This window comes from Carettochelys insculpta, chromosome 6 (assembly GCF_033958435.1).
Source record: "Carettochelys insculpta isolate YL-2023 chromosome 6, ASM3395843v1, whole genome shotgun sequence".
Classification (NCBI taxonomy): domain Eukaryota; kingdom Metazoa; phylum Chordata; order Testudines; family Carettochelyidae; genus Carettochelys; species Carettochelys insculpta.
In genome coordinates this window covers 21,651,941-21,668,139 of record NC_134142.1, presented here as the reverse complement: position 1 = coordinate 21,668,139, position 16,199 = coordinate 21,651,941, and the positions used below count along the sequence as shown (strand labels likewise).

General features: G+C 41.2%; 1 protein-coding gene across 7 annotated transcripts in view; it reads left to right on the top strand.

The window, feature by feature from the left end:
- The window catches only part of MARK3 (microtubule affinity regulating kinase 3), a 123,460-nt gene that overhangs the window by 6,005 nt on the left and 101,256 nt on the right, over nucleotides 1–16,199 (top strand). For 5 of the 7 annotated variants that reach the window (XM_074996444.1, XM_074996442.1, XM_074996446.1 and 2 more), the window contains exon 2: nucleotides 10,853–10,888. The exons of the other annotated variants lie outside the window; for them this stretch is intronic. In XM_074996444.1, coding sequence (XP_074852545.1) covers nucleotides 10,853–10,888 — 36 coding nt within the window. The remainder of the gene's footprint in view (nucleotides 1–10,852; nucleotides 10,889–16,199) is intronic. 7 annotated transcript variants of the gene reach the window in all.

The following is a 16,199-nucleotide window of genomic DNA, read 5'->3' as shown; positions in this document are numbered from 1 at the left end:
TTTAAAGTGCTACTGGACTGCTTTTTTGTTGTGCCTCCGTCATTTCCTTCCTCAAATTACAAATTTCACTCTTCTTTTGAAACTACTTGCATATAGTTCTCTAACAAATCAGTCTTGCACTTTTTCCTCCACATCATAGGCAGCCACCTATCTGCTGAACTGTGCACTCTTGGTTGTTTTCGAGGGTCATTTGCTGATAAAGCAAATTTAGAAATATTCATTAGCAGTAGGAACATTTTTGTCTGTACCCAGAAGTGTGAAAATACTGACAGACATAATGGCTGCTTGTCTGTATGGATGAACGTATTGCAACTGCAGGGTCATTCTTGTTACTTGTAAGACAGAAGAATATGTGCTAAGCAGAGTGCTTTGAGCTCATCCAAAAAGAGGTTGATGGTCAATACTATGGTAAGCTATCCTGGGTTCATGGGGGAAAAAGCTTTCTTAAAGCAACGCCGGGGTGGCACACATAGGAATGGCTCTGTGCATCCCAGGGATGCCAGATCATGGGGGAGCGTATGCTGCTGAAAGCAGCACCTGGATTTTAAATTCCCAAGTGGCTGCTGTACAAGTTAAAAAATCATTAAGTTCCTGGGGGCAGTCACATGAACCAGGGGAGTGTCTGATCCACTGCTGACCCTGGAGGAGGAAGCTACTGTGTGTGCACTTGCACACCCGCTCTGGATTTTAAAGCGGCTGCACCAGGAGATGTATGAGTTTCCTGTGCACTGGGTGGGATGGTAGGCAAAAAATCATTAGTGACTCATGAAACTTCCCATGGGTTCTAGGTGACCAATCAAGACATCAGCCTGATTACACAAAGGAAAAGGGTAAAGAAAGACAGCAGCAGGCTAGAATGAGCAATGTTGGAAAATTTGCAAGAATGCTCTGTAGTGACATGATTTCAGATCAACTACTGGTAGCGTGGCACAGTGAGGTGTCTTACCGTGAAAGCAGAAATAACTTAGATCCCCCCAAAAACTTGTGATGGAAATCCACAAGTGCTTGTCCAAGACCTTCAGCTTTTTGTCCAAGCAGGATCTGTACTCCATCCACAGGCACATTAACGAGTTCTTCTAAGAAGGGGCATAGTATTACCAGAAAAAAAGCCTACTTAGCAGAAGTGCCCTCTCCAGGATCCAGGTTGGCCTCTGAAGCCACCTGCTGAGTTAAGAGGATGGGGATGGGGTCTACTAGCTCCGGCTTGATTTTAAAAAGCTTCCGGCTTTCAGGGCCTAATGCTAAACTGGCCTGCACCCCACTGTCGGCCACGAGTTCCTCAGCAGCACTCACTTCAGCACTCTGCCTGTGATCAGAGCGGTTGATGCTACTTTTGGGTAAAGAGGTTGCATCTGTCACCAGAATAGCATGCAGCTCATCATAGTGTTGGGATTTCTGGCGAGTTGCCCCAGACCAACCATAGGGTATATTGCATTTCTGGTAGTTCTGGTGCAGCTCCTTTACCTTCACATGGCACTACTTAGTGTCCCTGTTGTAGCCATTTTCAATCATGCCTCATGAAATTTTCACACAAATATTAGCATTCCTTTTGCTGGAATTGAATTTGCTCACAATAGCTTCTTCACCTCACGCTGAAAGGAGATCCAAGATCTCCTTAAGGCTCCAGCTGGGGCCCTTTTGTGGTCCTGGGAACTCATGGCTACAGGTGTGCTACAGAGATGTGATCCACACATCTGCTCACCATGCTGTCCAGAGAGGAAAGGAAAACTAATCAAAATTCCTGGGCTGATGACCATCACTTCCTGTCACCTACTTCCAGATCACTCGGAGAGCAGCGGGGGTGGGGCAGTGACCGGAAAGGACAACTTGAGGGGCATTGTGGGACCATTTCCAGGGCTAATAAAATAGAATCATAGGGCTTGAAGGTACCTCAGGAGGTCATCTAGTCCAGCCCCCTGCTTCAAGCAGGATCAACCCCAACTAAGTGATCCCAGCCAGGACCTTGTCAAACCGGGACTCAGAAACCTCTTGGGATGGAGAATGCACCACCTCTCTAGGCAACACATTCCAGTGCTTTACACCCTCCTGGTGAAGTAGTTTTTCCTAATATCCAGCCTACTCCTCTCCTTCTGTAACTTCAGACCATTGCTCCCCATTTTGCTATCTGACACCATGAGAACAGTTTCTCACCATCCTCTTTAGAGCTCCCCTTCAGGAAGTTGAAGGCTGCTATTAAATCACCCCTCAGTCTTTTCTTCTGTAAACTAAACAAGACCAGATCCCTCAGACTCTCCTCGTAGGTCATGTGCTCCAGCCCCTTAATCATTTTTGTTGCGTGCTGCAGGACCTGCTCCAGCACATCCACTTCATTTTTTGGGGGGGTCGGGGGAGGCCAAAACTGGACACATGGTATTTTTGCCTTTTTCCAGTCATCTGGGATCTCTCCTGATCTCCAGGAGTCTTCAAAGATAATGCAACGGCTCGGCAATGACATCCGCCTTTTCCCTCAGTACCTTTGGGTGCATTAAATCCAGACCCATGGATCTGTGTACATTTAGTTTTTTTTAGATAGCTCATAACTCATTCCTTCCCCACAGATGGCTGTCCTCCACCTTCCCACATTGCATTGTCAAGCACCATAGCGTGGGAGCTGTCTTTGTCTGTGAAGATGGAGGCACAAAAAGCATTGAGTACTTCAGCTTTTCGTATATCGTCTGTCGCTAGGTTACTTCTCTCATCCAGTAATGGCCTCACATCTTCTCTGATAACCTGCTTATTGTGAAATCTGTAGAAATCCTTCTTGTTACCTTTCACATCTCTTGCCAGCTGCAGTTCCAGTTGTGCTTTCGCTTTCCTGATTACTCCCCAGCATTCTCCAGCCATACATTTATAGTCCTTAGTCGACTGTTCACATTTCCATTTCTTGTATGTATCCTTCTTGAGTTTAAGCTGATGAAGGATTTTCCTGTTAAGCCAAGCTGGTTGCCTACCATATTTGCATTTCTTACTATGTAGCGGGATGGTTTGTTCCTGTGCCTTCAGTAAGACTTCTTTAAAATACTGCCAGTTCCCTTGAACTCATTTCCCAAGAGATCCTTCTGATCAATTCTCTCAGGGAGTCGAAGTCTGCTCTTTTGAAATCAAGGGTCTGTATGTTACTGCTCACCTTTCTTCCTTTTGTCAGGATCCTGAAATGGACTATCTCATGGTTGCTGCAGCTGAGGTTTCCACCTACTTCTGTTTCTCCTACTAGTTCTTCCCTGTTTGTGAGCAGCAAATCAAGTTGTGGATGGCCTCTGGTCAGTCCTGTCAGCACTCATACCAAGAAGTTATCCCCAACATTCTCCAAAATTTTCCTGGATTGTCCATGCGCTTCTGTATTGGTCTCCCAAGAAATGTCCGGATGAGTCAAGTCTCCCATGAGACCCAGGGCCTGTGATTTGGAAGCTTCACTTAGCTGTCTGAAGAAATCCTCATCTGCCTCGTCTCCCTGATCTGGCGGTCTGTAGCAGCTACCAACTACATCATCATCTGTTACTTTCGCCTGTAAGCTTAACCCAAAGACACTCAACTGAATTTTCTCCTCCTTATACTGGAGCTCTGAGAAATCATACTGCTCCCTCACATAGAGCGCAACTCCTCCTCCTCTTCTCCCATCTGCCCTTCCTAAGTAGATGTTAACCCTGATCTATGCTGTTTTAGCTTGACATTGTAAATGTGATTTTTTCAAGTAAGTTTGTTGGAAGTCAACATTACAGCCATTTGCAGTCGACTTACTGAGCACTGGGGTGTAGACAAAGTTTTTAAAATCAACCGTAGAGCCTTAAATTTACCTTTTTCTCATAATGTAGACCAGGCGTAAGTCTCATAGTATGTTTAAGTTGAATATTAGGAAAAACTCTTTCACTATGGGGGTGGTGAAGTACTGGACTGGGTTACCTATGAAGATGGGGGACTGTCCATCCTTAAGAGGTTTTTAAGGCTAGCTTTTGGCAGAGTCCTGGTGGGGATGAACTTGAGGTCTCTTCTGACTCTAATTTTCTGTGATTTTATGTTAAGGTGATTCCTGTTTACCAGCAAAAATTCCCAATTCCTGATTTGGTAAAGTTACTAGCTGCATAAAAATCCATTTATGCCAAATTAAAAAAATCATGTAATACCCATAGTCACATGCACTGGCCACGTATTTGTATAAGCCCTTCTCTCTGTCTGAGTCAGTGAGAGACTGATGCAAATGTGTGGTTGACTCATAACATTTTGGGTAAAGTTCAGGGTTAGTGGAGTACTAGGGGTGAGAAGTCAACTTTCAGGGTAACTAATTGTATTTCATCTATTTTATTGCATTTTCTAGGGATGTAAAATCCCACTTAATTGGTTAAGCATTTAAATGGCAGAGTAGCTGGGCAGAACAGCTCCAGTCCCTGGTGCGCTGCTGGCAGGAGACTCCAGTCCAGCTGAAGGAGCCCCTGACTGGGGCATGGGGGCTGCTTGATGGGGCCTGGCCAGCCTCACCCACATCCCTAGTCACTGTGGACAGGGATAGCTCTGGTCAGGCTGAAACACCCTGCTCTGTTTTGGCCCTGAGGGCCTGGAGCAACTCCCTGCCTGCTGAGTCTGCTCCACCTCCTACCAGTTAACCATTACCATCCTTAGTATTTCCATGACAAAAGCTGTTTATCTGTAGAGGAATGAGGAGACTGTTTTGCACCTTATAAGTTTTACATATTATTCTGAATTGTGAAGTTTAAATAATTGGAGAAAAATTATTTGTTTGCCCTTTAGTTATGATCATGAATAGTACTAATATGGGGGATTGTCCATTTTAAAAAGTTGAGATATTGTCTACTACGCTGAGTTGCATAAATCAGTGCACAAGTAGGTGGGCTCAATTCATTCAAAAGGAAGCTCCTCATAGCTCAGAAGTCCCATCAATCACTTTTTATTTCAAATGGATGAGTAAAGTTTCAAGTGGGTGCAAATGCATTATACAAATGTTCTCCAAATCCTAAATCTGGCTCTGAAAGTAGTATTTTTTTAAGTGCATTATTTGGTGCATGTTAGGGTACCTATAGACAATATGGAAGATTACATTTGATTTATGCAGTGTTAACTGGAAAGGTGCTATTATAAATATAAGTACATAATAGGAAGGCTGTCTTTGGCGGCATGAAATTAGGGGCAGAAGTCTCTTTAGTATTTATTACCAAAAGAGGATTTTTAAAGGCTTTGTCACTCCAGAGGGATAGCTCTCCTTTGGTATGTGTGTAACATATTTTAAATATTGAGATAATTGACAAGAGAAAGTTAGAGTGACTTGATTACTGTCTCAGGTATCTACATGTGGAATAAATGTTTGATAATGGGTTCATTAGCCCGACAGAGAAGGGTGTAACATGATGCAGTGGCTGGAAGTTGAACCTTGACAAATTCAGATTGGAAATAAAGCATAATTTTTAAATACTGAGGGCGTTGAACCATTGGATTTGAACCAGTGGCTTCTCTGTCCTGGCAGTTTTTCAGTGCTGATTTGATATTTGTCTAAATGATATGCTCTGGAATCTATGTACCTGAAGTTCTATGGCCTGTGTTTTATATTGGAAGTCAGGTGATCGTAGTGGTCTCTTCTGGTCTTGGAACCTGGGAATTGCTGTAAATTAAATGGCCACCTTTATGTAAACAAAACAAAATTGTACTCTAATAATATGGTTACATGGGAAATTCCACATGAAGAATTGGTCTACATTAGAGTTTTGTCGACAGAAGGGGCCTTCCGTCAACGTAACTCTGGGAGTGTCTACACACTTAAAGCATTCTGTTGATTAAAGTCTCAGCACTCTGCATTTTCCTTGACGGTATTATCCCTCAAAAATTTGAAGCATAACAATCTCTGGACAGAGTACTGTCAACAAAAGTGCAGTGTAGACACTTCTGTCAACGGAGAGGACTTCTGGTTGCTGGGCAGCCCTCTTTGCAGAGCTGTCATTCGGCTTTCTGGCACCAGCAGGCAGTGCCATCTGGGCAAGTTGTGCGTAGATGCAATCTGTTGACAGATGTTCTGTTGAGATTACCCTGTTGACAATAACTTCTGTCAACAGATGCTTCTAGTGTAGACATAGCCTAAATGTTTTGTGTTTAAAAGTGAAATATACTACTTTGGATAGTTGAGCAACTGGGAAACTATTAAACACTGCGACAGAGAGCGAGCCATGTTAGCACTTTAAAGACTAACAAAATGATTTATTAAGGGATGCACTTTTGTGGGACAGACCCATTTCTTCAGTTCATAGCCATACCAGAACAGACTCAATATATAAACCACAGATGTCCAAAAGTTATCAAGTTTGACAAATCAGAAAAATTGTTATCAAGGTTGGCAAACCAGAAGAGTAGAGGGGTGGCAAGAGGGGGATGTGGGATGGGGAAGTGAAGAGTTAGATAAAACAAAGTATTTAAAAGCGTCATAATGGGCCAGGTAATTGCTGTCCCGGTTCAAACCACGTGTTAATGTGTCGAATTTGAATATAAATAAAAAAGCAGTGGAATAGCACTTTAAAGACTAACAAAATAACTTATCAGGTGAGCTTTCATGGGACAGACCCACTTCTTCAGACCATAGCCATACCAGAACAGACTCATATAGCTATGGTCCGAAGAGTGGGTCTGTCCCACGAAAGCTCACCTAATAAATTATTTTGTTAGTCTTTAAAGTGCTACTTTACTGCTTTCTTTGTTTTGATAGTATATAGACTAGCACGGCTTTCTGTCTGTTACTATTGAATATAAATGAGAGTTCTTAGTACTGTCTCTGTAAATGATCGTTAAAGTTCCTTTTCAGTAAAACACAGACTTTCAGGTCATTAACAGAATGGCCCACTCCATTAAAATGAAAACAAAAAAGCAGTCTGGTAGCACTTTAAAGACTAACAAAATAATTTATTAGGTGATGAGCTTTCATGGGACAGAAAGCTCATTGCCCAATAAATTATTTTGCTAGTTGTTAAAGTGCTACTGGACTGCTTTTTTGTTTTGATAGTATATAGACTAGCATGGCTGTGTCTGTTTCCTTTAAAATGCTGGCTGACGGGGTAGCCATGTTAGTCCGTAACTTTAAAAACAACAAGCAGTCCTAGGAGGAAGGCAGTTGCAAACTGGGAAGGTGACACCATGCTCCTAGTCAACTCTGCACAACTCATTTCAGCTTCATCTTGCAAAGAAACCAAACAGCTCCTTATTGACTGAAAATTCAGAGTAGTGCAAACAGTTAATTCTGGCTAAGATCAGAGTTAATTGTCCCTCTAGATCTTCTGTTTCTCACAATACCGTATGCTTTTGTTACTTCATCACATACTTAGTCAAATACCACTTCTTTCTAGGACTTTAATATCACAAAAATGGGAGGAGACAATGAACATGTCACTTAAAGCACTGCAGCAGCACAGCTTCATGAGTATCTGCAGTGCTGTAGCAGTCAGTGAAGATGCCACCAATGTTGACCAGAGGGCTTCTCCATTTGTGGTACCTGTGTGAACAGGAGAATCCCCCAGTGGCTTTGCACTTTCTGTGCCAGGGGTTTAGGTCAGTTTAACTACATTGCTTAGGGTGTGGATTTTCCGACATAGCTATCCCAATGTAAGTTGCTGGTGTAGACCAAGTCTAATCAAGCTTCTTTTTGAACATGGGAGAATGCTACACATTCTTGGGGGGAAAAAAGGCAGTCAGGTAGCACTTTAAAGACTAACAAAATAACTTATTAGGTGAGCTTTTGTGGAGAGACCCACTTCTTCAGACCATAGCCATACCAGAACAGACTCACTATTTAAGGCACAGAGAACCAAAAACACTAATCAAGGTGGACAAATCAGAAAAAAAAATGATCAAGGTTAGCAAATCAGAGTAGAGGGGCAGAAGTGGGGGGGGGTGTCAAGAATTAGGTGAAGCCAAGTATGCAAATGAGCCCCATAGTGACCCAGAAAATTACAATCTCAGTTCAAACCATGTCTTAATGTGTCAAATTTGAACATGAGAGTTCAGCAGCCTCTCTTTGAAGGGTGTTGTGAAAATTTCTCTTCAGTAACACACAAACTCTTAAATCATTAACAGAATGGCCCACTCCATTAAAATGCTGACTGGCAGGTTTGTGGATCAGGATTGTGTTTGTCTGTTTTGTGCCCATTAACTCTTTGTCTGAGAGAGTGTGAAGTCTGTCCAATATACAAAGCATCTGGGTATTGTTGGCACATAATGGCATATATGATGTTAGTTGAGGAACATGAGAATGTGCCCGTGATTCTGTGAATAACCTGGTTAGGTCCAGTGATGGTATCTCCAGAAAAGATATGTAGACAAAGCTGGCAGCAGGTTTTGTTGCAAGGAAAAGTCCCAGGACTAGTGTTCCTGTGGTATAGACTGTGGCTGTTGGTGAGAATTCTCAGAAGGTTGGGAGGTTGTCTGTAGGAGAGAACAGGCCTGTCACCTAGGGCCTTCTGGAGTGTGGCATCCTGATTAAGGACAGGTTGTAAGTCTTTAATAATTCGTTGCAGTGGTTTGAGTTGGGGGCTGTAGGTGATGATCAGTGGTGTTCTGTTCTTGGCTTTTTTGGGCCTATATTGGAGTAGCTGGTCTCTGGGTATTCATCTGTCCCTGTCGATTTATTATTTTTTATTTCTCCTGGTGGGTAGTTCAGGTAAATAAAAAAGCTACACATTCTGCTTTGGATTGAGAATGCCCTCCACCTAAATCTGTACAAGTTGACTTGCAATGGACATATGTCTAATAGAATATTTACGAGTATCAGAGGGGTAGCAGAGTTAGTCTATATTTTCAAAAACAACAAGAAGTCCTGTGGCACCTTATGGACTAACGGGTATTTTGGAGCATAAGCTTTCATGGGCAAAGACCCACTTTGTCAGATATGGACACACTCTCTAGCTTTTCATGGTTAATTTTAAGGGGGAGGCTGAGCACTCAGCTTTTTATTTGAATCAACCTCTTGGTGTCCAATAGAAGAAATATATTTATAGGTCAAAGCATGTGTCTGTCTTCTAAAATAGCAGCTTGTAGAGCTATTTCATATTAAATTTGTTCCTGCAAGATTAAATGTCTAAACAAAGTTTTTCCAATGCAAACTTGACCTGGTATCTGAAAATCAAGTGGGTCCTTTTTATTTCTTACATGATTACTAACAATGATGGTTCTGGAACCAACTCAGTTGGCAGTTTTATTGATGCAGATCAGAATATGAGTTGCTCCTCTTCAGCTGTTACTCTCTAGTTCTGAGGTCAGTAAATATTCATTTTCGTCAGTAAAGAAAGCAAATATTACATGTAAAATACAACACATTTCAGATCCAGATATGTGAGTAACAAGAGTCTTAACTTTTTCTCATGTGGGTATATTTTGTATTAAATCGTATCCCTGCACTGCGTTTGGACCCCCCACAATTAGCATTAGACAGCAAAATGCACATCTGTTTTTCTTATAGTATGTGGTTCACATTGATCATTTGCTGTTTTTCATGGAGAGAAATCAGTGATGTGATTATACTGGAAGGGTTCTGTAAGGTAGAGTATATTTTATATATAATAAAAATATTTTATATATTTATAAATATTTATATTATGTATAAAACTCTCATAGAGCTGGTAGGGACCTTGAGAGGTCAATTCCAGTCCCTTGCCCTCACAGCAGGACTCATCATCCTCCCCCATGCTTTTTTTTTTTAATCAGACTTGTCCCAGACCATTGAAAGGCCCCCTCAAGGGTTGAAATCTCAACCCTGGATTTACAATGCCAGTGCTATAACCACTGAGCCATCCCTCCCCTCCAAGCTAGAGTAGTAGCACTCATAGCCTGTTACCCTATAGGAGCAATTTGTCTCTCGTCTATGGCTGCTGAACCTTTAACTAGTAAATTATTTCGCATTCTTTATCTTTGATGTTATGATAACCAGCTTTGTCAATGAGCTGTGGTCCACATCTCTTTTTGTCATCCTAGTATTTCTCATGCAGAGCTAACACAAAACATTTACATCACTTTGCTACACGTGGCAGTGTATCCTGTTGTTGGCCTGTCAGTGTTGTTAGCGCTGACCTGTCCCTTGAGTGCAGTATTTTGGGGACTCTCTCACTTCTTCAGTTTCACTTAGTTATCAATATTTCCGTAATGTATGTATGTTTGTTTGAACACTGTGGGGAGTGGACATTTTTTACAAAATTTTTGCTATTAAAATTTTGAAGTTCATATAGCGCAGCTAGTTAAATTGACATGCTTTTTCTTTGGCTGTATTTTCCCAATGGTCCTGTATAACAGCCAAAAAAATTGAGACGTCCGGCCACTTTACTTTGATGTGACACAAAACCATGATGATAGCAGAGGCAATGAAGATGCACAAACTCTGGAAGGCATTACTGTATACTGGCTTGTGTTTGCTGGTCATGTAAAAGGCTATTGTCATAACTACATGAGCTAGAAATTTTGTTTGAGACAGTTTTTGTTTCTTCGGAAATTAATATCATTGGGCTGCCCCCTCAAGAAAGCTTCATACTTAGAAAGCCTGAGTGAGCAAGTAGATTTTTAAAGCCTGTTTGTAATCTGTTTAATACTTTATGCTCACTTGAAGAATTTAAAATATAGTTCCGTTTTCCCAGTTCAGTTGGCAACTTCCCAGAGTAAATCTAAAATCTTGCTAATTAGTGAATCTAATATCCATTCTGTCTTAAGTGTTTCTAATGCACCTGTTATGGTGTCTAAGCTATGAATATTCAGGTATAAGGTAGCACTAATGTTGTCCAAAGGTATGTCAACTGTCTGCTCTTCTGTGCTTCATTTGCTTTTTTACTTCTTTTTCTTTTTCTTTTCTTTTCATGCCTGTCATTATCTGGCCTTGAAAAAGGATGTCTCTTCACTGGGGGAAGGCTTTTGCGAAAAGGTAAGTTTTTTTTTGTGTTGTATTCTGAAAACAGTTGAGCCTAGACTCAATCAGATCTCTTGCAGAAAAGTGTTTCACAACTGTGATGTCCTGTGCTGCTCCTTTTTAAATGTCATCTTGGAGTTGGAATCCCCGTGAAGTAAAACTCTTGTTGGGTTGGAGATAGCCTCCTTTGTGCAAGAACACCTTAAAGATTAAGACTTTAGATTGGGGCACTGCTAGTATCAAAACATGGGGAGAAACAGGCAGCCTTGTTATTAGGCAACTGAACTGGAATTCAGGAGATATATTTTACTATTGTCTGTGCTGCACACTTCCTGAAGGATCCCGGATTAGCCAGTCTCTGACTGTTTCCCATCTATAGGACAATGCATTAATTCCTTAACTGACCGTGATGTGAGGATAAAGTCATTTTGCGACACTCTACTGTGGTGAGTGTCACAGAAGTGTCTTTTTTTTTTTTTTTTAAAGCATGTATCCAAATGTTTGACCCACCAATCATTTAATATTTTTCAAAGTTAATTTCAATAAAACCATAGATGGGGTTAAAATATTAATGTTTTATTTGTGACTTTAAAAATTGGCCACAGCCTGCCCTTCGCTTCCATGTTTGAAGGCTAGGGCTTTTGCAGAAAACCTTACTAGCAGAAAATCAGTGGGCAGAACAACGTGTTAGGAGGGGACTCTGTGAGAAAAAACAAACTGCTTCTCCAGGGAGAAGCTGTGTGGAATGGAACTGAGATTTTGGTTATGGTGGTGGGTTAACAGTGGTTGAAGCAGTTGTTTAGGAAAGCAGCTTGTGGGCTGCTGTTCTTGCCAGAGGAAGTGAGTAACTCCCATCAGCAGGATAGTAGATACTTTACTACTTTTCTTGCTTCCTCAGCCTCCCCAGACTTTATTGAACAAGCAGTGATTTTTCCTGGATCAGTTGCTCTCTGTACCATACCCCTGCTTCTTTGTGAATGCCGTATGTAGGTAGTGTAGAAGATTCCTTGACTTTTTTGACATGTCATGTAGATCTAATCTACAAGAAGGAACTTTGCGTGTTTGGCAGCTTGTGCTGCCTAGATGACGTCTATTACATGTAATGGCAGAAGAATGTGCAACCCTCATTTTCAAACAGAGTGAAAACTGGGCTACAAAAATGTTTTCATAAGAACTCATATTGAGGATTTAGTAGTCATGATATTTTTTTTAAAATGGCAATGGAAGTAATAGGAGTTATAGCTTAAAGGTGTATTCTGTTACCATCATTGTGATGTTTCATCTTCTCTTAATACACTGCTGTATCATCCCTCCTTAGAAATTGAATCCTAATTTACCAAGTTCATCAAAGTCGTGTGGAAAATTGCATTGCCTGAGAACATAAAGGTAGTACAAATATTTCAGGAAGCTGGAATGGAGAAATAATTTTTTTCATACAAGATGGGTACATATTTACTTTTTAGCATTCTACAACTCTGAAAGGGTGCATGGAAACAGAGTTCTTTGATATTCCTGCCTTTAGGGCCTTTTGCATTTTACCGGTACACTACGTTATACCGGTACAGTACCCTCTGTTGCTCTGCCATCAATTTCATAAGCAGAGATCTCATGGAATTTATAAAAAATTATATATGTCAGTTTCTACTCCTGGGGGAATGCTGCACCATTGTGAGCATACAGAATTTGTCCCTCACAGATTTCTTTACCTCCCTCCCTGCCCCTTTTCCCCTGGAAAAGTTATCTGGTGTCCAGGGGAGCTGGCAGAGAGAAAAATCACTGATCAGTGAAGTGGGGCTGGAGATTTTCTAGCTTGTGACTCCTACCCTGCACCATTCTCAGCTGCACCATCAGTGAGCCTACCTCTCACACGTAGACCACCCATACCCCACCTCCTTAAACCCAAGCCATCTGTACCTGGACCACCCTGCAGAGTCCTATTGGTCTTGCACTTAGAATCCCACCAACCAACACCATGCATCCAGACACCCACTGATCTGCGTACACCCAGATTGTCTCACACCTGAATCCCCCAACCCTAATTCCTTCCACACTCAGGTTCTGCCAGGCTGAGCCTGCCTCCCATACCTGGTGTGCCTGCTGAGGAGAAGGGATATAAAATCCCATTTAATTGGTTAATGGGTTAAATGCTAGGCTTAACCAGCTAAACATGTTGGGAGGGCGGCTGGGCTGGAGCAGTCCCCCTTGCCATGGACAGGCAGCTCCTCCCACACTGGAGGGCTGTCTCTTGCAGTGCACTGGGAACTTGGGCTTCTCCAGCCTAGCTGGAGCATCCCTGCCATGGTGCTGCAGCAGATGGGGACCACTCCATTGGTCCATATCTGCGGCAGCCCCTGTCCATGGCAGGAGGCCTGCTCCAGCCTGCCCGCACCTCCTCTGCAGGTGTGGCTGCTCCAGTTTTTACCAGTTAACCATCACCGGTAGGCCTCATTTGCTTATGGTGCAACTTACTAGTTAAACTTCAGCACCTCTAGTGTGGGGGTCAGTACCATTGAATATCTATGGAGAAGGTCTGGCCCTGGCACTGTCTGGATCAGATGCAGACTAACTGCTGAGTCAGTGTCTTGGGCAGCAGAGAGCAGAGAGTGGCCTATGTTCTCCACTGCTGTACTGGAGCCTCCATGTACATTGATAGTAAAGTTTGCAGAATTTTAAAATGTATGTAGAATTTTTAATTTTTTGGTGCGGAATTCCCTCATGAGTAAGTTTCCTAAGAGGTAACAGACTTAGTTTGTATCTTCAAAAACAACAAGAAGTCCTATGGAACCTTATAGACTAACAGATACTTTGGAGCATAAGCTTTCCTGGGCAGAGACCCACTTTACCACTCATGCATCTGACAAGGCGGGTCTTTGCCCTTAAAAGCTTATGCTGCAAAATATCTGTTGGTATATAAATTGCCACAGGACTTTTTGTTGTGTCCTAACTCAGTGTTGCACCCAACAAAAGAATTCCATATTAAGACTGATCTTGACAGTGAGAGAGATCATTTACACTTAAACAACTATTAATTTTAGTTCTATGATTGATTTTATTAAATTTATCTACAAGCAGAATAAAGTCCAGAGCAGTAATATTATATTTAGTGTTGTAAATGGACCAGTTTCACAAAGCTGAAACCAGTTGAATCAAATCAGTTGGGGGAGAGAATATAAACAGAAAATGTGAATGGTAATTATGAACTTTATAAGAATGCTTTACTATACGCCCCAAAAGTCCCCCTACGTCATCTTAAAGGGAAAGTGAACGCAGCTATAAAAAAAGGGGAGCTTGCTACTGAAGCAGTGAATACAAGCTAGAAGCTACAAATTATAGAAAATTGATACCAAAAGTAAAAGGATACCCAGGGCATGCAGAATTAAGGAGTATCTTATATTGGGAATGGTTTTGGCTCATTACTAGAGGGAAATAGTAGAATTCTCAATGAAAAGGCATAGATATTCTGTAAGTATTTCTGTTCTGTAATTGAGAAAAAGCCAGGTGATGTGGTCATGTCATGTGATGAAACATTTTTCCACTCCAATAATAACATCCTTCTAAATTAAACAGCAGCTACCACTGTTAGACCTTTTCAAATCACCAGCTGTAGACAGCTTGCATCCAAGAATTTTGAAAATGTTGGCTGAGTTTACTGTTGCTTTCCAGTAAGTCTTGGAACACTGGCTTTTCTTTCTATCCTCTGGAACAAATTAGCTAATTTTAGGCCTGAATTGGTCCCAGGCAAAATGATGGACATAGGACTCGATTAATGAAGAACTGAAAGACAATAACATGCAATGCTTGTCAGCAGAGGTTCATGAAAAATAGAACTTGTCAAACTAGATTTTTTTAAGATGAGTTTACAGGTTCATCGGTAAATCTAATAGTGTTCATGTGGTATAGATAGGTGTCTGAATAAGGCATTTGACTTGGAACTTCACGGTATGATTAACAAACTGAAAGGATTTGAATTCAATGCAAATATTAAATGGATTAATAACTTGTTTAATAACAGGAGTCAGTGTTATTGTTAAGAAGGAACCATTAATGAGCAGGTGTTTGTAATAACACCCCACAATTATCAGTTCTTTGGCCCCATGCTATTTATTTTTTATCAAGGAAGATGTAAAATCACTACCAATGAAGTTTGCAGGTGTTGCAGAGGTATTGAGAGTGGGAAATAATGAAAACAGGTCACTGATACAGAGCAAGCAAAAAAAATTTTGGGCTCAGGCTAACCATGTGTGTTTACTTGGCGGGGAAGAGAAAACAATCACAAAGATGGTTTTCCCATAGTGAGGCTTATCTATTGCTTATCCAAGTGTGCTGACCCTTGCAGTTTCCCCAAATGTATGTTTAAATATGTCCAAATGTAAGATCACACACCTTGGCCTGCATTCTTTGTTCCTGATTTACAGGATGTGAAACACTGTTCTCCAGAAACAGACAGTAGAAAAGATGTGGAGCATCTTTGTGACTGGTCAGCAGAACATGAATTGTGCCTGGTATAAGGTTGTTGCGAGAAGGGCCAATGCAATTCTTCATGGATAAATAAACTTATTGAGTAGTAGTAAGGAGGTTATATTATATCTGTATTTGACACAGGTGCAACCTTTCATGGAATATTGGGTCCAGTTCTCATGTTCACAGTGAAGAAATCCATTTTGATAAGTTAGAGAGGGTTCAGAGAAGAGCCACAAGAATGATTAAATGGTTGGAATAAATACTTTATAGGGAAAGACTCAAGGAAATCAATCTGTTTTGGCCTATAGAAGAGTAAAGAATGATTTGATCAGTACTTATGGGGGACCAAAAATCTAGTAATAGAGAGTTCTTCAGGGTAACAGGCAAAAAATACACACACACACACACACACACACACACACACACACGATTCAATCGCTGGGAGTAGAAGTGGCTAGACAAATTCAGAGTAGAAATAAGGCCTACGGTTTTAATAGTGACTGAACTTAAGCAGTGAAACAACTGACCAAAGGTTGTGGTAGATTCTTCATCAATGGAGACTTTTAAATCATGTCTGGATGGTTTTCTAAAAGATATGCTCCAGTTGAACCACAGATTTTAGACTTGAAGTAGGAACTATTTCAGAGGATCCCAGCTATGTAGTTTAAACTAGATGATCACAGCAATCTCTTCTTTTCCTTAAAAAAAAAAAAAAAAAAAAAAAAAAAAAATCCGTGAAAGGAACCAGGTGTTACACATTGCAAAGGAGACCTGTGCATTTGCAGCTCTATCATGCCTATAGTCCATTTGTGATATCATGCATGTAGCTAAGCTTGGCATGAAATAAAATTCTGCTAGAACATTT